Source organism: Balaenoptera borealis (genome assembly GCF_965194805.1).
Source record: "Balaenoptera borealis genome assembly, chromosome: 6".
Classification (NCBI taxonomy): Eukaryota; Metazoa; Chordata; class Mammalia; order Artiodactyla; family Balaenopteridae; genus Balaenoptera; species Balaenoptera borealis.
The window spans coordinates 134,358,107-134,381,203 of record NC_138863.1 but is presented as its reverse complement, the minus strand read 5'-3'; the positions used below and the strand labels follow the sequence as shown (position 1 = coordinate 134,381,203).

The window sequence follows — 23,097 nt, the reverse complement described above, 5'->3', positions numbered from 1 at the left end:
TAAAGGGAGCTCATGTTGATAGGATCTTCTTTCATTTAATATACGTTTTTATGTCTCAACTCATGATATACTTATCTGCATTGTTTCTATAGAGGTTTATGCAAATCTTCTGAATAATAAGGTGATACAGGCAAAACCTGGCATATTGCATTTTGGAGGCTATCAAGTAGAAAAACAACACCAGCAGATACTGGTAGGTACTTTAAAAAAAAATTTTTTTTTTTAAATTTCATTGAAATATAGTTGATTTACAATGTTGTGATAGTTTCTGCTGTACAACAGCGTGATTCAGTTATACATATATATACATTCTTTTTCATATTCTTTTCCATTATGGTTTATCACAGGATACTGAATATAGTTCCCTGTGCTCTACAGTAGGACCTTGCTGTTTCTCTATATAATAGCTTGCATCTGCTAACCCCAAACTCCCAATCCATCCCTCCCCCACCCCTGGGTAGGTACTTTCTAAGTGGGATAATTAATCACAATAATGAAATGACATGCATGTTCTGCATTTATATTACTCATTCATCTGAAGAGCAGCAAAATCAGCAGAAGTGCAGATGTAAACTGGACCAGAAAGGTAGTTCTAGGATGAGAAATTTTAAAGTTGCGTCAGTGTCCTCGGACAGCTTTCCTCCCCCTGCCAAAGGCTCCTCCCAACACTCTCTCCAAACTGGTGCCGTTGCTGAGTGACCGCAGGGGCCAGGAACTGTGCTTTGTGTCTCACGTGGTCCAGTTTAGTCTTTACACTAGCTTTGCGGAGGTTGTATTGTGGCTCTCTTTGTAGAGATGAGGAAACCGTGATTCCAGAAGGTTAAATACAATACTTGCCTCAAGAACACAGGGACGGAGACAGAGTGACTCTTAGGCTGCCTGCCTCCCAACCAGTGAACTTTTACTTTTTTTTTTTTTTAGATTTATTTTATTTATTTATTTTTTGGCTGTGTCGGGTCTTCGTTGCTGTGTACAGGCTTTCTCTAGTTGTGGCGAGCAGGGGCTACTCTGTTGCGGCGTGCAGGCTTTTCATTGCGGTGGCTTCTCTTGTTGCAGAGCACAGGCTCTAGGTGTGCAGGATCAGTAGTTGCGGCGCACGGGCTTAGTTGCTCCGCGGCATGTGGGATCTTCCCGGTCCAGGGCTCAAACCAGTGTCCCCTGCATTGGCAGGCGGGTTCTTAACCACTGCGCCACCAGGGATGTCCCAACCAGTGCACTTTTGCTCCACGCCTCCACCACCAGGGGAGGGGGTGTCCCTTTCTTAGAAGGGCCCAGCAAAGGTTCCGTTTCGCCTGCTCAGGTCAGATGCCCAGGCCTAAATCAGTCACTGTGGCCAGAGACACTCTGGCGTGATCTGGGGCAGCAGCTCCGCTGAAAGGGCTCCGGAAGGGACAGGTGCAAGGGCGCACTGAGGAGTGGCTGAAGCTGTGGGGACAGCAGTCCACCGCAGAGCCACCTGAGTCCTGGCCTTCCTGGCCCCCCTTCCTTGACCCGGATGTCCAGACTGGGGAGGGCTCGGGGTGGCTACAGCACCCCTAATCCGCCACGAAAAGGGGGCCTGAACATTAAAGCAGCTGCACCACCTCAGCGACCCCACCGTGACCCTCCAAAGTCACACCGAGCGGGACGTCAGGACTACGGCAGCCGGCCGTGGAGCCGAGCTAGAGCGGGCTGTGGGCATGTGTTGGAGTCGGGCCGATAGGCGTGGGCCCTCTCGCGTGGGCCCTGAGGCTCCGGCTTTGTGGGTGGCGTCCCCTCCCACCGCAGGCGTCTGCGTTTACATATAGTGCGTTCTTATAAGCCATGTCTTTCACTTATTTATTTTTGTTTTCACATAGCATCTTTTCTAAAATTTTTTTAATTTAAGTTTTATTTTATATTGGAGTATAGTTGATTTACAATGTATTCGTTTCAGGCGTACAGCGAAGTGATTCAGTTATACACGTATGTATATCCACTCTTTTTTAGATTCTGTTCCCATATAGGTCATTACAGAGTATTGAGTACAGTTCCCTGTGCTGTACAGTAGGTCCTTGTTGATTATTTTATATATATAATGTGTATATGTCAATCCCAAACTCCTCATTTATCCCTCCCGCCGAAACCGTGTCTTAAAGTGGATCATTTAGAGGGAGCATTCCAACTATCGTGTTAGACTCATTCTCAGAGTGAGGAAAATCGCTGGAGGAAACTGACAAGTGGTAAAGCTGTCAGGAAGTGAGGTCAGGTTCTATCGGGCAGACCCCTGCCGACAGAGAATGCAGCTTCCAGAGAAGAGTCCTTACACACCTAACAGGGTGGAGAGAGAAGGGATCAGGAGAGGAACCTGTTAGGTGCCCAATGCTTCCTCTTAGGAAAAGGGTCAGGATTTAAAACTGTGATTAGGAACTTTACCCCTCAATCTATAAGGGCACATTCCTTAGAACACAGCATCAAAGACCAAGGTTAATCATTCATTTTGGAACTTGCTTTTCCTGGTTATTAGGTTTGCTATCTAGATGATGGTAGGGTAAATCTAAAATAATTATTGTTCATAATTACTCATTGTTTGCAATGAGTGAACAATTCACCACCCGTTCCCACCCGCCTCACTCTCCTCATTCCTTTACCCACCCACCCCCACCTAGGCAGCCACTGATCCGCCTTCTGTTGGTATAGATTTGCCTATTCTGGACGTTTCACATAAGTGGAATCACACAACATGTGGTCTTTTGCGACTGGCTTCTTTCATTCATCATGTTTTCCAGCCTTGTTCAATTTGTAGCATGAGTCAGTACTTCATTCCTTTTTATGGCCAAATAATATTCTGTTGTATGGCTTTATTACATTTTGTTTTGTTTTTTTAACTTAAAAATATTTTTTATTGAAACATAGTTGATTTACAATGCTGTGTTAGTTTCAGATGCACAGTAAAGTGATTCAATTATACATATCTATATAAATATATATATTCTTGTTTTACAGTCTCTTCCACTAAAGGTTATTGCAAGATATTGAGTATAGTTCCCTGTGCTATACAGTAGGTCCTTGTTGTTTATCTATTTTATATATAGTGGTGTGTATCTTTTAATCCCAAACTTCTAACTTATCCCTCCCCCACCTTTCCTCTTTGGTAACCATACGTTTGTCTTCTATGTCTGTGAGTCTATTTCTGTTTTGTAAATAAGTTCATTTGTATCATATTTTAGATTCCACATATAAGTGATATCATATGATATTTGTCTTTCTTTTTCTGACTGACTTCACTTAGTATGATAATGTCTAGGTCCATCCATGTTGCTGCAAATGGCATTATTTCATTCCTTTTTATGGCTGAGTGCTATTCCATTGTATATATGTACCACATCTTCATTATCCATTCTTCTGTCGATGGACATTTAGGTTGCTTCCATGTCTTGGCTATTGTAAATAGTGTTGCTATGAGCATTGGAGTGCATGTATCTTTTCAAATTATGGCTTTCTCTGGATATATGCCCAGGAATGGGATTGCTAGATGATATGGTAGCTCTATTTTTAGTTTTTTAAGGAACCTTCATACTGTTCACATTTCATCTATTCATCAGTTGATGGACATTTGGATTTTGTCTTTGGGGCTGCTAGGAATAATGTCATTGTGGACATTCGTGTCCATGTTTTTGTATGGATATATTTTTAATTCTCTCGGATATATATTAAGTGGGTTGTATGGTACGTTAGTTTTCTGTGGCTGCCATAACAAATTACTACAAATTTAGGGGCTTAGAAAACTAGAAACTTATTCTGGAGACCAGAGTCCAAAGTCAAGGTGTCAGCCGGGCCTCGCTCCTTCCACGGGCTCTTGGGAGGAATCTTTCCTTGCCTCTTCCAGATTGTAGTGGCTCTAGGTGTTCTTTGTTTTGAGGCTTCATGATCCTAAACCTTGGCCTCCATCTTCACATGGCTTCTCCTCCCACTCCCTTTTGTCTTCTCTTCTGTCTCTGAAAGGATACTTGTCATTGGACTTAGGGCCCATCCGGGTAATCCAGGATGATCTCATCTCAAGGTCCTTAACAGCATCTGCAATCACTCTTTTCCCAAATAAGGTCACATTCACAAGTTCCAGTTATTAGGGTGTGGCTGTATCTTTTTTGAGTTCACCATTCAACTCACTGTTGTTCTATTTGCATTTCCTTAATCACTAATGATGTTGAGCATCTTTTCATGAGCTTACTGGTCACATTGCACCAAAGGCTTGTGGTGGAGAAGCCATTTGGGATAGCCCAAGAGCAAAGTGGGAAGTGGGGAGCGGACACCCAGGGCATAGAGGGAGACGTGGAGAGAGGCTCGGGGGGCAAGCATGTGGCATATTTGGAGACCAGCGTGAGGTCTGCTTTACCCGGATCGTAGGCTTTTTGGAGGGAGGTAAAAGCTTCATTCTGCGAAAGAACAGAGGCTGTCTCTGTCTTTTGTACAACACAATGCCTAACACACACAAGGCACTCAATAAACACTTGTCAAGATATTGAACTCACTTTACTGGAAGAGAGTGACTTGGTAGAGACTCATGAATTCCAAGTAAATACAGGCTAGAGTCTAAATAATCACACTGCTTCTATCAGACATTGAAACAAACAGAAATGGATACAAGTACAAAATTATTTCATCTTAATAACATTCTGGGAGAGCCAGCCTCCTGTTTCTATCAGCAAAGTTAAGCAGAAGCCTAAGGGAATTACCTTGAGACGCTTGCCAAACAAGGGGGGAAATCCAACTCTGCCTTTATCTTGGTTTTGTTACAGGAAACTGTGTAAATTACCCAAGAATGGAATGATTGAATGTGTGTTTAAAACGACAATAAATTGTTCATTAACATTTGAGATTGATCCAGATCTGGTTAAAGGCTTTAAAGCCTTTTTTTTTTTACTTGGATTCATATCAAAATCAATCTTTCGATTTAAAAGTTGAGATAATGGTTCCCACTTTTCTCAAAACCAAGACCTCTTAAAATCCCTTTCCCTCTGCGGAAAGACTTTGTCTGGGAAACTATATTTATTGAGGAAATAATTAATCAGTTTTCCCATGAGACAACCAGTGTTACTGTGGCCGGCCCCAAACAAAGCTGGCAGCCTCTACAGCCTTATCTCATGCAGCGCAACATTCCCTCCAGGCTCTCTGCAATAATTGTATTAGTTTTCAGGTCCCCGTTGCAGCGTTCAGAGACACCCCTGCCCCAGGATCTGGGTTCTCAAACTGGGGCCGCGAATCCCCATGTCTTCTAGTCAGTGTGCGAGGGTGGGGACTTGAAGCTACAGTGTAAACATGGTGCATCCTTCTGGAGCATCAATTTTACTCTCCCATTTTGGAGAAATGCAGTATCGAGCAATATTTTAGAGTAAAATCCATTACCAACCCGCATTTTAAGGTAAAACTGTTACCGACCAGGGTTCTTGGACTCCGTAATCAGTAGACATTAATAGGAGGCCAGAGGAGACATTCAGGCAAGGCTTTCCTGGGGGCCCTGCTGCAGCGGGGGGAGCGAGAACACGTAGCACGTTCCCTGCTCCCCTTGCTGCTCCTCGAGGCGGGGCGAGCTGGTTCCTCATACGGGGTGAGGCTGGGGGCGGGTTCAGGGGTCGGGTGGGGGGAGGGGTGGCCTAGGTGCTCTGCCCACCCCCTTGGTGGACTGTGTGCAGGCACCCTAGCAGGGCCCTGCTTTTGCTCCCGGCCCTTCAGAAGCGGCAGTTGCGTTTTTGGTCTTTTTGTATCTTGTTGTCCATAATTTGGCCCAGCTGCGCATGCACGCAGTTATTTTTAGTCCCTTATAGTTTCTTTGTATCTGTTGCTCCAGGAGACGTTTGTCCAGGTGCCAGCACTGCAGCAAAGGGTCCCAGGTCCCAGGTCCCAGCCTGTCTCAAAACACTTTAAAGAACTTACAGGGCTGCTTGCATTTTGTCCCCAGATCCCTGGCGTTGGGTATTAGCCTCTGAGAAGCCATGTCCCTGACGGGAGGGGCTGAAGGACCCCGACTTGGAGGCGGAACTGTGTTTGGAAAATACTCTGATTAGTGCTTGGGGTTGAAGGTTAGGCCCTATGCTCTGCTCTGCCCGGTGGAGGGGCTGGAAGGGAGGATCAGAGTGGGGAGGGAGGGGAGGGAGCTGTGAGCAGCCCCTGGGAGAGCCCTGCGACCCCTGAGTACAAGCCGTGCAACCCGTGACTGCCTAGGTGGTGGTTTCATGCTTGCTTGCCTGTGCTGGGGGCCGTTCTGAAACACTGAAGCGGGGGCTGTCAGTTGGGGCCCCGGGGGAGTCAGGGGCGGGAGTGTCAAGGTCGTGAGGACCCACGGGGCCAGGAGAAGGTCAGCTCCCAGGGGCGCAGAGAGCTTGGGGGTGGGGGGGAGTAAGGACATCTATTGACCCCAGAATTGCGGGACAGAATAGGGTTTTAGGTGAGTTTATCTTGTCTCGCCTCAAGGGCAATCCTGGGTTGCTCACATTTTCAAATAAACTTTAAATATTAATTTAACATACACTTTCTAAACACTTCATCTTACCAAGGCTTTTTTTCCCCTTTCAATGATGATTATTTCCACCCCCCCAGTTTTAGTTATAAATGAAAAGGCAGGAATGCCATTTTAGCCCTGAAAGCATATTATTTTTTAAAAAGAAATCAAACTGACCTGCTGACAAAGTGTGAAAAAAAAGATAGGGAATGCAGTTTGGGTACTGAGACATCCTGAACTCTGAGACGGGAAGAGCCCTAGGTTCCAGGCCTCCTGGGCCCCAGCATACCAGTGTCTCCTGGAAGGACCATTCTCCTGGGTAGGAGACCCAGGAGCCCACACCTCACCAAGATTCCCCCATGCAGACCCCCTGGAGGTCGAGAGAGACCTGGGCAACTTTTATTTTTTCAGGCTTCTCACATATTAAAGAGATATGCCAGACTTCCCCGGTGGCACAGTGGTTAAGAATTTGCCTGCCAATTCAGGGGGCACGGGTTCAGTCTCTGGTCCAGGAAGATCCCACATGCCGCGGAGCAACGAAGCCCGTGCACCAGAACTACTGAGCCTGTGCTCTAGAGCCCACGAGCCACAACTACTGAGCCTGCATGTTGCAACTACTGAAGCCCACGTGCCTAGGGCCCGTGCTCTGCAACAAGAGAAGCCACCGCAATGAGAAGCCCGCGCACCACAACAAAGAGTAGCCCCCGCTCGCCACAACTAGGGAAAGCCCACGCGCAACAACGAAGACCCAACGCAGCCAAAAATAAATTTTTTAAAAAAGTAACTTTAAAAAAAAATTTAAAAAATAAAGAGATATGCCATGTTGCTGCAAATGGCAATATTTCCTTCTTTTTTTATAGCTGAGTAATATTCCATTATATGTGTGTACCACATCTTCTTTATCCATTCATCTGTTGATGGACATTTAGGTTTGCAGCAGCATGGATGGACCTAGAGATTATCATACTAAGTGAAGTAAGGCAGAGAAAGACAGATATTATATCACTTATATATGGAATCTAAAAAAATAATATAAATCAACTTATTTACAAAACAAAAACAGACTCATAGACAAAGAAAACAACCTTATGGTTACCAGAGGGGAAAGGGGATGGGGGAGGGATAAATTAGGAGTTTGGGATTAACAGATACACGCTACTATATATAAAATAGATAAATAACAGGCTTTTACTGTATAGCATAGGGAACTATATTCAGTATCTTGTAATAATCTATAATGGAAAAGAATCTGAAGCTTGAATTTGACACTTGAAACTAACACAGTATTGTAAATCAACTATAGTTTAAAAAAAAAAAAAAAGATATGCCAAAACAGGGTCACAAAAATTGTGGTCCTTTAAGAATATTCACAGGTGAATAGATAACTAATAAGAATCTTCTATATAAAAAAATAAAATAAGATAAAATTAAAAAAAAATATTCACAGGCGACAAATGAGAACTTTTAACAAATGCAAGCATCAGTATAATCTCATCAAGAGATTATGTCTTAAGTCTGATTTAGGGCCTCAGTGAACTCGAGGCCTTGGGCAGTGGCCATGTGACAGGCCCAGCCTCTGGCCTGGACTTTGGAGACCAAAGGCCTCTTAGCTGTCCTCTGGCCCAGGTGAAGGCCAGATCCCAGAACCCAAGGTCCTTGCTCTCCTTTCATGTAGAGGAAGGAAAAACCCCTCTACTCAGAGGCCCAGTTAACTGACCCGGCAGGTTGTCCTGCCTTGAACGAGGGCCTCCTCCCGACCCCATCCGAGAACTCCTGACTTTGTGTTCTTTGTTATCAGCCCTCGCGATGGATTGGAGGCTGTCCTCTCCACACTCCTTTTCCTGATTTTTTGACTGCCTTAGTGTCACCAGGTCCCCAGGACAAGTGGCATGTAATTAGAGAAACTGGGAGGGGGTGGGTGGCTGGCTTCTTAGCTCAGCTGAATCACAGGACTAAGTTGAGTTCAACAAAAAGATGCACAGGTAACCAGTCAGGGCAGGAGGAGGGGAGTGTGCAAGGCCATGCCGGGGGGAACCTGGGGCTGTAGCTCTGGAGAAGTCTTAGGTTGGGCAGAGACACATGGACATATTTCATTACTCTTTAAGTGGTGTTGTGTTTATTTTATTATTCGTTAAGTGGTGTATGATAGATTTTGGATCTCTTGAAGCGTTTAAACGTGCACTGAAGCCAAAGCAATCTTGAGAAAGAAAAAATGGAGCTAGAGGAATCAGGCTCCCTGACTTCAGACTATACTAGAAAGCTACAGTAATCAAAACAGTATGGGACTGGCACAAAAACAGACACACAAATCAATGGAACGGGATCGAAAGCTCAGCGATAAACCCACACACATATGGTCACCTTATTTTTGATAAAGGAGTCAAGAATATATAATGGAGAAATGACAGCCTCTTGGATAAGTGGTGCTGGGAAAACTGGACAGCTACATGTAAAAGAATGAAATTGGAACACTCCCTAACACCATACACAAAAATATACTCCAAATGGATTAAAGACCTAAATGTAAGACCAGACACTATAAAACTCTTAGAGGAAAACATAGGCAGAACACTCTCTGACATAAATCACAGCAAGATCTTTTTGGATCCACCTCCTAGAGCAATAATGAAATAATGCCATTTGCAGTAACATGGATGGACCTAGAGATTATCATACTTAGTGAAGAAAGTCAGACGGAGGAAGACAAATACCATATGATATCACTTATATGTGGAATCTTAAAAAATGATACAAATGAACTTATTTATGTACAAAACAGAAATAGAGACATAGAAAACAAACTTATGGGGACTTCCCTGGTGGCGCAGTGGTTAAGAATCTGCCTGCCATTGCAGGGGACACAGGTTCGATTCCTGGTCCAGGAAGATCCCACATGCCGTGGAGCAGCTAAGCCCGTGCGCCACAACTGCTGAAGCCCACGCGCCTAGAGCCCATGCTCCGCAACAAGAGAAGCCACCGCAATGAGAAGCCTGCGCACCAATGAAGAGTAGCCCCCGCTGGCTGCAACTAGAGAAAGCCCACGTGCAGCAACGAAGACCCAATGCAGCCAAAAAAATAAAAAAAATTTTAAAAACCCCTTATGGTTACCAAGGGGAAAAGTTGGGGGAAGAAATAAATTAGGAGTTTGGGGACTTCCCTGGTGGCGCAGTGGTTGAGAATCTGCCTGCCAATGCAGGGAACACGGGTTCGAGCCCTGGTCTGGGTAGATCCCACATGCCGCGGAGCGACTAGGCCAATGAGCCACAATTGCTGAGCCTGCGCGTCTGGAACCTGTGCTCCGCAACAAGAGAGGCCGCGATAGTGAGAGGCCCACGCACCGCGATGAAGAGTGGCCCCCACTTGGTCGCAACTAGAGAAGGCCCTCGCACAGAAACGAAGACCCAACACAGCCATAAATTAATCAATCAATTAATTAATTAATTAATTTTTAAAAAAATAAAATTAGGAGTTTGGGATTAACATATACACACTTCTATAGATAAAATCAACAGCAAGGATCTACCGTATAGCACAGGGAACTCTACTCAATATCCTGTAATAGCCTAAATGGGAAAAGAATCTGAAAAAGAATATATATATGTATATGTATAACTGAATCACTTTGCTGTACACCTGAAATTAAGGCAACATTGTAAATCAACTATACATCAATATAGAATAAAAATTTAAAAAATAATAAAAGTGCACCGTATCTCCTCACATCCCTTCAGGAGCAAGGTGAGGTGAAGGTAAATGAGGCGGTGCATGTGCAGGTGGGTAAAGCAGTGGATTCACGTGAATGCTTCTTTTTCTCTCCAGCATGTGGTCAATATTTGCAATGAAGATTTACGCGTTCATATTTTACCCCCCCAAACCAAACACTTTCAGATCAAGTATGTGAAGAAGGTAAGTGTCCCTGGGGGGCGTGTTCTCCCAGGGTGTTCACTGGCGGGCGTGGCTTTCCGTGCCGCAGGTCTGCCCGGGGCGGCATGTAGCGTGTTGTCCCGGTGGTCCTGCTTCCGTGGGCCCTGGGGCTCGTCCGGACAGGAACCCCCGTGTCTTCTAGGAGCACCACCTTGTCCCTGGCTTGTCCCTCACGGTCACCGTTACATTTACTCCAGATGAGTGGCGATACTACTATGACTGCATCCGCATTCACTCTCAGGTATGTCCCTTAATATCAGGGGTTTTTTGGGGCTTGGGGGTGGCATCAAACCTTACATCTTCAAGGGAAGAAGAGAGACGGAGTGACAAGTATGAAGTTTCTCAGCCTGATGCCTTGGGCAGCCGGTCTGAGTGGCTTGAGGGTCCTGGTCCGGTGACGTGGGTCCCAGCTGGGGAAGCTCCAGGCTGCCAAGAACTGGGGCAGAGCTAGAGACACTGCTTGCTGCAGGTTCCCACCTGCCCTGGCCTAAAAATCTCATTTATCTTGTGGTGCTGGGAGTTGAGGAAGGCTTTTCAAATAACGTAAACACCCTCCTTTAAGAGCTAGGTGAGAAGATCAGCAACAACCCCGAGTTGTCACTGGGCACCAGCAGCAAATGTCCTCCGAGGCAGCCCTGGGGGTCTGCAGGGAGGCTACTTGTGTGGTCCGACCCCAGACGCTGTGCTGTAGGAGTTCTCGCCGGCCTTTTCCAGGTCACCTAATTCATCCCCGGCCTCCGGCCTCCAGCCCCACATGCTGTCAGTCCTTCCCTTAAAACTGGCACCTCCACCCCCCTCTGCTCTGGGTTCCACGCCCAGCCCTTACAAGTTGAGAAGCCTTAAGGTTAAGCAAATTTACCTTTAAAAAATTAAAGTGGAAGAGTGTGCTTTAGTAACGAATGAGTCTCAGTTTTTAAAAAGAGGGGGGAAAAAGAACTAAAAATGAAAGCAGAATAGTGCTTTCAGGAGGAGTATTCTGTACCAAGAACAAAAATCCCTAGGACAGGCATTGCATAGAGCACCAGGGAAGGTGTCCTGCTGCTTCATAGCAGTGCTGTTAGTACCTTGTATTTACGTGGTGCTTTAAAGTTTTTAAGGCCAGTGTCTGCTTTAATTCTCAAAAATACCTTTAAAGAAAGGTGGACGTATCCCCACTTGAAAGCAAAGGAAGAAACGAGCTGTGGAGAGGTCAGAGGCCTTACTCAAGGTCACGCACGGTGCAGGTCTAGAAGCAGGCCTCTGTGCCTCTGGCTGGTCCAGTGTTTACTGTTCGGCGCTGTCTGGGTCAGCTGATTCTGTGCTGGTTTCTGTTTATCTCAGGCCGCTCACGGTTGTGTTTCCCTATAACTTTCTGAAGTCGAAACAGGTGACTGTTTTCACCTCTACGTGAAGGCATCATTAGCTTTCCTGGATAATGTTGAATGTCATTTCAGTGAAATACACTAAAAATTCTCTATACTTTGTTTATAGCTAAGAAAACTCATTATTTCAACTGTTATATTTAAGCACTCAGTTGTTTTTTTTTTTAAGGAAATGTTTTCCCTTTTTTTCTGGAAGTAATTTTTAATGGTAGAAAACAAGATAAGAAATAAAGGATCTACAAATTCATCTTTGAAAATTATAGTCTTGGGACTTCCCTGGCGGTCCAGTTGTTCCAAAGCAGGGGGCGTGGGTTTGACCCCTGGTCGGGGAACTAAATTCCCACATGCTGTGAGGCGCAGCCAAAAACAAAGAAAAAGAAAAAAGAAAATTATAGTCTTAAGCGTGGTAAACTTGACTTTTTTCCCATTAATTTTAGGGAGGTGAGACTTTGCTTGTCCCCATCCATGCCTATCCTGTCATGAATAGACTGGACTTTCCCTCATTTATAAATCTATCAAATGTTCTACTTGGTGAAAGGTAAGTTATCAAAATGAATTACCAAACTGTCATGGGATGTGAAAAGTTAAGAGAGACTCACATAGATAAAAACTTAGATTTCTGTTTTTCCTAATGGAAAGTTTTCCTTCTAGCTGAGTTAGAGTGGACTTGTAGTTGCAAACGCAAAGCAAACAACCAACAAACAAACCCAACCGAGTCAAAATATCGTTAAGCAAGAAAGGAATTTATCGGGTCATCAACCTGAAAGGTGCCAGGTGGCACGCACCTTCAGGCATGGCTGGGTCTAGGGGTTTAACAGGGGTTGCAGGGACCTGACCCTCCCCAGATCTTGGTTTTGCTGCCCTGTGCGGGCTTCTTTCTCCACAGGCTTCCCTTCACAGGGCAGGGTAGCTGCCAGAAGGTCCAAATACTGTTGGCGGTAGTTGGAGGGCCTGCAGGGTTGGGAGTATCGGTGTCGGAGCCCCAGGGAGGCACCTCAGGCCTGTACATTAAGCAGCACCTGTTTTTGGACAGAATGGCCGCAGGGAAGGCCAAGGCCCTGGACGGTCACCGTGGAAGCCAGATCTCTAAGCCTCCCTCCTTGTTGGGAAGACAGTTGATGACTCCAGTTGTACTTCAAGATGTGTCTTGTGTTAGCAGTAAATATTTCCTAAATACCTACTACCAGGCACAGTGCTGTCTGTCCCTAGGGACACAAGGAAGGTAGATATGGAGCTGTTCGACACCGAGATACAATGGCCATGCCGGTTGTTAAAATCCTGTTAAACGCTGAAATATTTCTGTACTGGTTGGGAAATATATACCGTCCTGAGCCCCCGATCCCTCCCTGCCAGCTGCCTGGCGCCTCTCCTGCCGCCCCTCCCCCCCAGTGATTCCGTAACTAAGTTGTGAATACCTAGCCGTCTGGCGGGGGGGGACCTGCAGGACCTGGCTCCAGCTTTGTATCCACGCCAGTGGCGCACTGCCCGTGAAGTCCTGTTTGGGTGATATTTTGAATATCACCTATGGTAAAAGGATGAATAGACAAAAGTTCTCATTCTGAAGGTCTTCAAGTCTGATGGGGACAGAACCACGTCACTGATTAATTACACCGCGTGCTAAGCGTTGTAATCAGGGCCCACACAGGGTCTTGTGCAGGCCCAGAAGAGCGAGCACGGAGCTGATTGGCGGGATGGGGAAAGTCCTCACGCCTAAGCAGGGGACGTCCGGTTATCCTATCCGGTTGTCCACTGTGGGGCGGGCTGTGAGGGTGGGCTGTGAGGGTGGCGGTCCAGGCAGGGAAACAGCACGTACAAAAGCACGGCGGTGGCGAAGAGTGTGCACTACGTCTTGCAGGTGATGAAGCCACGCAGTAGCTGGTAGATACTAGATACCTCGTGGTCTAGGCCCAGATGGTGAGCAAAGACTGTGGGCTTCAGCCTGTGTTTGGGGGTGAAAGCAAGTTCAGGTGCCTGCAGGCAGCTCTGAGCAGGGCATACAAGTTGCTAGTGACTGGGTAGTAGAGGTAGAGAGGGGGCAACTGAAGCTTTCTGGTGGTGGCGGGGGACCAAGGTGTATGAGCTTCAGAGCCCTTGAATGAAACTCACCATCTAGATCTGAACAATCGCGTTGGTTCAGCTGACGTGAGATCCCATCCCCCGCCCAGCGGCTTCACATGAGCTTCTGATGCACCATCTCTCTTTACTTATTTTTCTAAAAACAACTCTTTAAGAATTGTCAATAAGGGACTTCCTTGGTGGTCCAGTGGTTAAGACTCTGCACTTCAAATGCAGGGGATGTGGGTTCGATCCCTGGTCAGGGAACTAAGATCCCTGCATGGCGCAGCCAAAAACTAAAATTAAAATAAAATAAAATAAAATAAAAATTCTCAAAAAAAAGAATTGTCAATAAATTATACATACAAAAGAATATGTAATAATACATACAGTTTAAAGAATGATAGTATAATGAACATTGATTTTAAGACATTAAGACATAAAGCATTGCCAGTAATTTTACAACTACTATTCTGAATTTAGTGGGAATCCTTTCTTTCATTTATTTCAATAGTTTCGAGACGTACGTGGGCACCCCTAAATAACACATGGTTTGGCTCTGCCAGTGTTTGATCTTTATATAAATGGAATCATACTGTATGTTGATTCTTTTGTAACTTGCTTTTTTCCTGCAACATTGTGTTTCCGTGGCCCAGCTGTGTTAACACAGAGCCCGTAGTTCACTGCTGTGGGGTCTGCTGCGTGGATTTACCGCAGTTTTAAAACTCTGCTCTGCTGCTAATGGACCCATGGCATTATTGCCACTGTTTTTTTTGCTGTGACCGGCACTGCTGTTGTATATCCTTGTGCATGGCCTGGGGCACATAGTCCAGAGTTTTCCAGGTTGTACACCTCGAAGTGGAATTGCAGGTCCACACAGCTTCAGTGTCACTATTTAATGACAAATCGTTTTCCAAAATCGGTGAACCCATCACACACCCACCGGAGACGCATGAGAATTCCTGCTTCCCCTGCATCGTTGCCGACAGTGGGTATTATCAGACTGTTACACTTTGGATGACGTATATTCTCGGCCCCTTGCTCTCCTTTTCTCTACTTTTCCCAAAATGTTCTGCCAGAACGCTTTCCCAGCACTTCTTCCCTCCCCTCATCAACCCAGTCTTCACTGGGTCCTTCTCAGCACTAAGTGGGCTGAGAAGGGACCCCAAGGGGCTAATAGAGGCGAATCCCTCCTGGCAGCACCCACTCACTCTATGCATTTTGAGGCCAAACATAGCTATTTCCTTTAAATGGGTGAATAAGCAATTTTTAACCAAAATTGAAGTGGCAGGAAACAACTAACTTCCTAGTTCATCTGTCTTCCTCCCTCCCTCCCTTCCTCTCTCTCTCTCTCCCTCTTTTTCTTTCTTTCCCTCCACAAATCACTCCTTGTTTGGACCATAAGCCAGGCTGTCGAGGTTGAGAGCATGGTCCATAGGCAGGAGGAAATGATGCAGACATCAGCCTTGGTTCTTCTTCTTATTTTTTTTTTCAGTGGGGTATAATTGCTTTACAATGTTGTGTTAGTTTCTGCTGTACAACAAAGTGGTTCAGCCATACGTATACATATATCCCCTCCCTCTTGGACCTTCTTTTTTTTTTTTTAACATCTTTATTGGAGTATAATTGCTTTACAATGGTGTGTTAGTTTTTGCTTTATAACGAAGTGAATCAGTTATACATATATATATGTTCCCATATCTCTTCCCTCTTGCGTCTCCCTCCCTCCCACCCTCCCTATCCCACCCCTCTAGGTGGTCACAAACCACCGAGCTGATCTCCCTGTGCTATGCGGCTGCTTCCCACTAGCTATCTGTTTTACATTTGGTAGTGTATATGTGTCCATGCCACTCTCTCACTTTGTCACAGCTTACCCTTTCCCCTCCCCATATCCTCAAGTCCATTCTCTAGTAGGTCTGTGTCTTTATTGCCGACTTACCCCTAGGTTCTTCATGACCTTTTTTTTTTATTTTTCTTAGATTCCATATATATGTGTTAGCATACTGTATTTGTTTTTCTCTTTCTGACTTACTTCACTCTGTATGACAGACTCTCGGTCCATCCACCTCACTACAAATATCTCAATTTCGTTTCTTTTTATGGCTGAGTAATATTCCATTGTATATATGTGCCACATCTTCTTTATCCATTCATCTGATGATGGACACTTAGGTTGCTTCCATGTCCTGGCTATTGTAAATAGAGCTGCAATGAACATTGTGGTACATGACTCTTTTTGAATTATGGTTTTCTCAGGGTATATGCCCAGTAGTGGGATTGCTGGGTCGTATGGTAGTTCTATTTTTAGTTTTTTAAGGAACCTCCATACTGTTCTCCACAGTGGCTGTATCAATTTACATTCCCACCAACAGTGCAAGAGGGTTCCCTTTTCTCCACACCCTCTCCAGCATTTATTGTTTGCAGATTTTCTGGACCTTCTTAACAGATAAATCTGCCCACTTCCCTGGAGGCTCCTCCCAAGCTGTTTTATACATCATGCCCTTCATTTGTAATCAGAATGAAAATTTCAGCTAAACAGTTTATGAAGCTGAGTTACTGTGTGTAACACTGTGATATTTTTAAAAATCTTTCAAAAGATAAGCGTGCTACTTTGTTTCTCCAAGCATTCTGGCAGCAGAGCCTTCCCAAGACTTGATGCACTTGACTTAATGGCTTTTCCCCAACTTTTAACTATGCAAACTGCCCAGCACTGCATTCCAGCCCGGCGTCGGGGGGAGGGGTGGTGGTGGTGGTGACTATTTGAAAGGGTTTTCACCTGAAATCTCCTCTTTTAATCCTGGGCTGCCTTGGGGGTTGAAGGTATTATTTGGGTAGGTTCTTTATTCAACATTCATTCATTCATTCATTTAACAAACCTTTATTGAATGCCTACTATGTGCCAGGCACAATGGTAGGTACTAAGGATGTAGAGGTGATTAAACCCTCATCTTGTGATTAAATAGACAATTCTTTGTTTTTATTTTATTGAAGTATAGTTGATTTACAATGCTGTGTTAATTACTCTACTGTATAGCAAAGTGATTCATATATATATATATATATATATATATATATATATATACACACACACACACACACACACACGCACGCACACACACATTCTTTTTTTTTTTTTTTTTCCGGCTGCACCACATGATATGCGGGATCGTAGTTCCCCAACCAGGGATCAAACCCGTGCCCCCTGCAGTGGAAGTGTGGAGTCTTAACCATTGGACCGCCAGGGAAGCTCCCTACACACACATTCTTTTTCATAGTCTTTTCCATTATGGTTTATCACAGGATATTGAACAGAGTTCCCTGTGCTCTGCAGTAGGACCTTGTTGTTATCCATCCTCTATGTACTAGTTTGCACCTGCTGACCCCAAACTCCCACTCCTTCCCCCCACATCCCCCTCCTCAGCAACCACAAGTCTGTTCTCTACGTCTGCAAGTCTGTTTCTGTCTCGTAAGTTCATTTGTGTCATATTTTAGATTCCACGTATAAGTGATATCATATGGTATTTGTCTTTCTTATTCTGACTTCACTTAGTATGAGGATCTCTGGGTCCATCCGTGTTGCTGCAAATGGCATTATTTCATTATTTTTTATGGCTGAGTAGTATTCCATTGTATATGTACTACATATTCTTTATACATTCATCTGTCGATGGACACTTATGTTGCTTCCATGTCTTGTCTATTGTAAATAGTGCTCCTATGAACATAGGGGTGCCTGTATCTTTTTGAATTATAGTTTTGTCTGGATATATGCCCAGGAGTGGGATTGCTGGATCATATGGCAGCTCTATTTTTAGTTTTTTGATGAACCTCCATACTGTTCTCCATAGTGGCTGCACCAATTTACATTCCCACCAACAGTGCAAGAGTGTTCCTTTTTCTCCACACCCTCTCCAGCATTTATTGTTTGTAGGCTTTTTGATGATGGCCATTCTGACCCGTGTGAGGTGGTACCTCACTGTAGTTTTGATCTGCATTTCTCTAATAAGTAGTGATGATGAGCATCTTTTCACGGGCCTATTGTCCATCTGTATGTCTTTTTTTTTTTTAATTAATTAATTTATTTATTTTTGGCTGCATTGGGTCTTCGTTGCTGCACGCGGGCTTTCTCTAGTTGTGGCGAGCGGGGGCTGCTCTTCGTTGCAGTGCACGGGCTTCTCATCGCGGTGGCTTCTCTTGTTACGGAGCACGGGCTCTAGGTGCGCGGGCTTTGGTAGTTGTGGCACGTGGGCTCAGTAGTTGTGGCTCGCGGGCTTGGTTGCTCTGCAGCATGTGAGATCTTCCCGGACCAGGGCTCGAACCCATGTCCCCTGCATTGGCAGGCATATTCTTAACCACTGTGCCACCAGGGAAGCCCTGTATGTCTTCTTTGGAGAAATGTCTATTTGGGTCTTCTGCCCATTTTTCGATTGGGATGTTTGCTTTTTTGTTGTTGAGTTGTTTGAGCTGTTTGTTAAATGGACGATTCTAATTTCTAATTCAGTGTGTTCTGAGGAAGGACACGTAACCCAGCTCAGTGTGAAGTGAGTTGGGGGCAGGTGGGAGGGCGGAGCTCAGACAAGACTTCCTAGAGGAGAATGCGCCCACCCTGAGCTTTTGAAGGACGACTAGAAATCAGCCAGCGGAAGGGAGCAGGAGGGAAGAAGGGTGCTTCAGGCCGTGTGGAGGCTTGGGCACAGGCAGAGATGTGGAGGGCACAGCACCCGTGGACTGGTCTGGAGCGTTCGTGAGCCTGGACCTGGGTTATCAGGGCTGTGGCAGGGAAAGGGCTGAGCGAGAAGGGCCTCAGGGGCTTTGCTGGCAAATGTGGATTTCACCGAGGCCACCACTGAACGAGGGAAGCAGAGAAATGCACGGTCGTGTGTACCTTGTAGAAACTGCACTCCGGGGTCTTCCCTGGTGGTCCAGCGGCTAAGGCTCGGTGCTCCCAATGAGGGGCCCAGGTTTGATCCCTGGTCAGGGAACGAGATCCCGCATGCATGCCGCAGCTGAGTCCACGTGCCGCAACTGAGACCAGTGCAGCCAAATAAATAAATAAATATTTTTTAAAAAGAAACCGCTTCTCTTTGAAATTTGGGGCATATTATATTGCATTTGATTGTCAAACTTTTAAGAGTTTGACTTTTCAAAGCTTACATTCACGTCATATTTGTGTGGGCTTATGTGACTATAGTAAAACTGTTTTGTACCTTTCTTTAAAATTTGCTTATAAGAGGTAAAAATACTACAACGATCATCAGAAGTATAATCATTTCACTGGCGTCTTTGAGCTAATGAATTGTATCTGAAAGCTATGTGAAAGCCAGGTGTTGAATAGTAGAGATTGTGAATTGAAAGTGTTTTTATTTATTTATTATACAGCGGGTTCTTATTAGTTATCTATTTTATACATGTTAGTGTATATACGTCCATCCCAATCTCCCAATTTATTCCACCACCACCCCCCGCCCACTTTCCCCCCTTGGTGTCCATATGTTTGTTGTCTACATCTGAAACAGTGTTTTTGATTAATTATAAATGTTGCTGACATATTGTTTATTTTAAAATTTGGATCTTTTTATACTCTTTACCTACCTCAGTTATCAGTGAGTTTCAGAAGGGGGCTTTGAAGTATAATCTTATGTTCTACTTGATACCGTAGCAATTTCTATATATAGTATAACAACTCTATTGAATAAACACATCATGTACTTAACACTGCTGTGGAGAGGGGCCTGGAACACCTCAAAAGCAGGCACTGATTGCAAGTATTTAAATGTAGTAGTGGGGCCTTAGGTTCCTTAGAAGCAGAAACAAGGGTTCATTGTGCCTGACTTATTAAGGCATAACCCATAAAGGAGTGCAGGACAGGGATGGGGGTGCCCAGCCCCTCAGCCAAGGGCACTTCTCTGGAGAAGGTCAAGGGGAGAGTCCTCAGTGCCAGCCCTCCCAGAGCCGGGCGATGGGTCCGCCAGCTGGCCAAGGGGAGGGCACACAGCGTCACCACGAATCCGCAGCCGGCGGGCAGGCCCTCGCTTCACACACCCGTCTGTCCGCCCCCCGTCCGGCTTCATCGGGCGCTGGCATTGTCCTTCTCTGGAGTGATGGTGTGGATGTGTGCGAGGGTGAGCTGATGTGAGCTGCTGCCTGGCAGAGGTGACGGTCTCCCGGTGGACGGTGTCACGATGGAGAGTGTGGGGTGACTACGTGGCGGTCCATCTCTGGGCTGCCTTCCCTCCCTGGGACAGAGGGGCGTTTGAATGTGACCACGCACTGTTCAAGGGTTATTTATTGTTTTAGCTGGTATAACACTTGGGTAGTTGCTGCATTATTTATGTAGATTTTTCTTTTTTACATTACACGGCAATGTACACTATTCTGATACGTATAGTACATAAAATAAGATTCTTTAGAACAGTTATGCACAAGACATGCAATACTGGGTTTATACATTAGGTCCCAGGATGTGATTAATAGGAGGAAAAAAACGTTGGACCAGGCATTTTGACTAAAGTAACCAAAAGTTATATAACACAGAGTAGACACACATCTGGTTTGAAGGGCAACTGCTAAGTATTATCCGTGAGAAAACACTCCTCCCACAAGGGCGGGCTGGCTGCAGCCACCGCTGGGTGCAGAAGAAGCGGCGATGCCTCGTCTGTGACCTCCAGTCTCACTGTGGTCCCAAGGCCCCAAGCGCGCCACTCGCCTGGGAGCCCACCAGCCCTCGCCCTCGAGGCTGCATTGCGGTCCGGCTCCTGCTGTTTCTCTGCCTCAGGCCCGCAGCCCCCAGTCCCACGTGCACACGAATACCCCCGCTCTGCTCCGTCACTTCTTCAGGGACTGCTTGTGAGGTCCGGCTGCAGGACCAGGAACGACGCACCTGCAGGCGCTGCCTCTCTGCGCTTGTCCCAGCTGCTCGGCAGCTTCTGCGCCCAACCTCACCCACTGTCCCCCCCACCCCGCCCACCCAGAGGACCAGCACGCCCTCCAGCTGCACCGCCAGCCTGTCACTGTGTCTTACGAGGTGGGCGCCTAGCTGCTGGGAGCTGTACCTCTGGCTCCTTCTCCCATCTCATCCCCTCAACCTCAGTCCTTCCCGTTGTAGCTCCCTGTGGGGGGTAAAGCCCAGGATGGTTCCCTGAGGAGTTTTTGGATTGTTGGGGAGAGTGGGGAGCGTCCCACCAATCCTCCTGTCTTGTCCGGTGCCGACAGTTTATCCCTCAGCCTGCCACCCACCCATCCGTTCTGAATTTGTGGCTCTGATTTCATTACACTGCTGACCTGCTCCATTTGGTCCACATGGTTGGGGCCCACATGATTTATTTTTTGTAAACATTTCAGGCTTGTGGTTGCCAAAGGGGAGAGGTGGGTGTGTGGGGGGGGATGGACTGGGAGTTCGGGATTAGCAGATGCAAACTATTATGTATAGAGAATAGATACACAACAAGGTCCTACTGCAGAGCACAGGGAACTACATCCAGTCTCCTGGGATAAACCATCATGGAAAAGAGTATGCAAAAGAATGTATACATATGTATAACTGAGTCACTTTGCTTACAGCAGAAATTAACACAACACTGGAAATCAACTAGACGCCAATAAAATAAATTTTAAAAATTCCAGTTAGTTGCCAACATTTAGAAATCAGAAGATTGCACATGAAAATTTAGATTTCCACTTTTTGTTAAAAAAAAAAAAAGAGGAAGATCCAGCAGTACTAGGCACACATTCCTGCATGACCACAATCAGTTCCTCAGGGACAGACTGGAAACTGCCCCTTCAGAGGGCAGTACCTTTGCCAGGCCGCCGCAGTCCCCACCGCTCCCTGTTACCTCACACGTAGCCCTCTCCTCTCACTGTTACCTGCCTGGCCTGCGAGGACCCTCAATATAGAAACTAAAAAGGAGACGAGGCAGTGCAGTGTCTAGATTCCAATCCAGGCTCTGCTTCGTGATGGCTGTACGACCCTGAAAGTGACCCAAAAAATTAGGTTTTTTTTTTCAAGTTTTTCTCACAGAATGTTGAATCCCAGACTTTTGACTCCTGGAGAAAGCCATCAAAAGGCTGAAAAACTGAAATTTGGGAAAGCAATACTGACCTTATTAGAGCCTAGCTTGAAAATTGTAATACTCTGCTTTTCTCCCTTCGATTTTGTGCAAAATTTTTTAAAATTTTATTTATTTATTTATTATTTTTGGCTGCATTGGGTCTTCTCACTCAAAATTCTTACAGACTGCAATTTCAGAACCAAAAGTATTTGAAAATACGCTGCTTTGCTTTAAAAGTTCATTTCTTATTCCACTGCCAAGTGAGTTTTTGTCCTTATAATTTATGGTGGGTGAGCGGCAGGGACTTGGAGCTGCGGCAGGGACTTGGAGCTGCAGCCAGGCGCCCGGCCGGCAGGACAGGTCATTCATCTCCAGCCGAGTGTGTTTTAATACCTTCAGTGTGGGCTTGCTTCTCCCTTGTCTCCTAAAAGAGGAAAAGGCCGTCAGTAGTTCTTAGTGTATCCTCTTATCTTCTCCCAATAAGTGCTATATTTTTCTCAACTAAAAAGGAAATCGATCTGCAGGAGGCTTTTCAAGCCTTTTCAAGGCCTTTTTGGTGATGGTTGCATAACAGTGTGAATGCACCTAATTCCACTAAAGTGTACCTTAGAAATGGGTAAAATGGTAAATTTTATGTTATGTACATTTTACCACATTTTTTAAAAAGGTGTTTAACCAGTATGAATAGGGTACGTACTGTCTCTGCGGACGACATGTCATCTGGTCACCTCTAACTTTTCCAGAATTCAGTTCCCTTCCACCCCCCAGAGAAATACCGTAACTTCCTTTACCAAGTATGCAAAGGGGACCTCATTTAATTCCCATTGTTCCCTAGTGTTTTCAGCAGAACTCCACCTTTTCCTAAACTACTGGGGTGTGGGTAAGGGTGAGGTTTTACCAGTAGGGAGAACTAAGTAGGGTTGGGGAAGGAATTGAAGTAAGGGCAAGAAAGGAGCTTGAAGGCCAGGCCAGCAAGAGAAAAAACATCAAACCTCCCTGACACTTTGATTCTTTATCAGTCTTTATCTCTAACACTGGTCTAAGCCTAGTCTAAAACGAGTGTGGCGTTTAATTCTATAAGGGCAAAAGAATAATTAGACGCCTGTTCCCTGAACGTTTCTTTATGTGAGTTTGTGCTTGTCTTTATTTGACTATATCATTACGGATCATGGGTCCACTGTGCTTCTGGATTCAGGCCCCAATCCCAGTGAAGTGAATTGTGTCTTTGAAAACAAGATAAGCAGCCTATGAA

At 45.5% G+C, this 23,097-nt stretch overlaps 1 protein-coding gene across 6 annotated transcripts in view; it reads left to right on the top strand.

Moving 5' to 3' along the window:
- Positions 1–23,097, top strand: part of CFAP221 (cilia and flagella associated protein 221) — a 79,645-nt gene that overhangs the window by 4,607 nt on the left and 51,941 nt on the right. For all 6 annotated transcript variants that reach the window (XM_082395877.1, XM_082395872.1, XM_082395873.1 and 3 more), the window contains 4 exons: positions 93–193; positions 10,277–10,363; positions 10,524–10,622; positions 12,180–12,280. In XM_082395877.1, the coding sequence (XP_082252003.1) occupies positions 93–193; positions 10,277–10,363; positions 10,524–10,622; positions 12,180–12,280 (388 nt within the window). The remainder of the gene's footprint in view (positions 1–92; positions 194–10,276; positions 10,364–10,523; positions 10,623–12,179; positions 12,281–23,097) is intronic.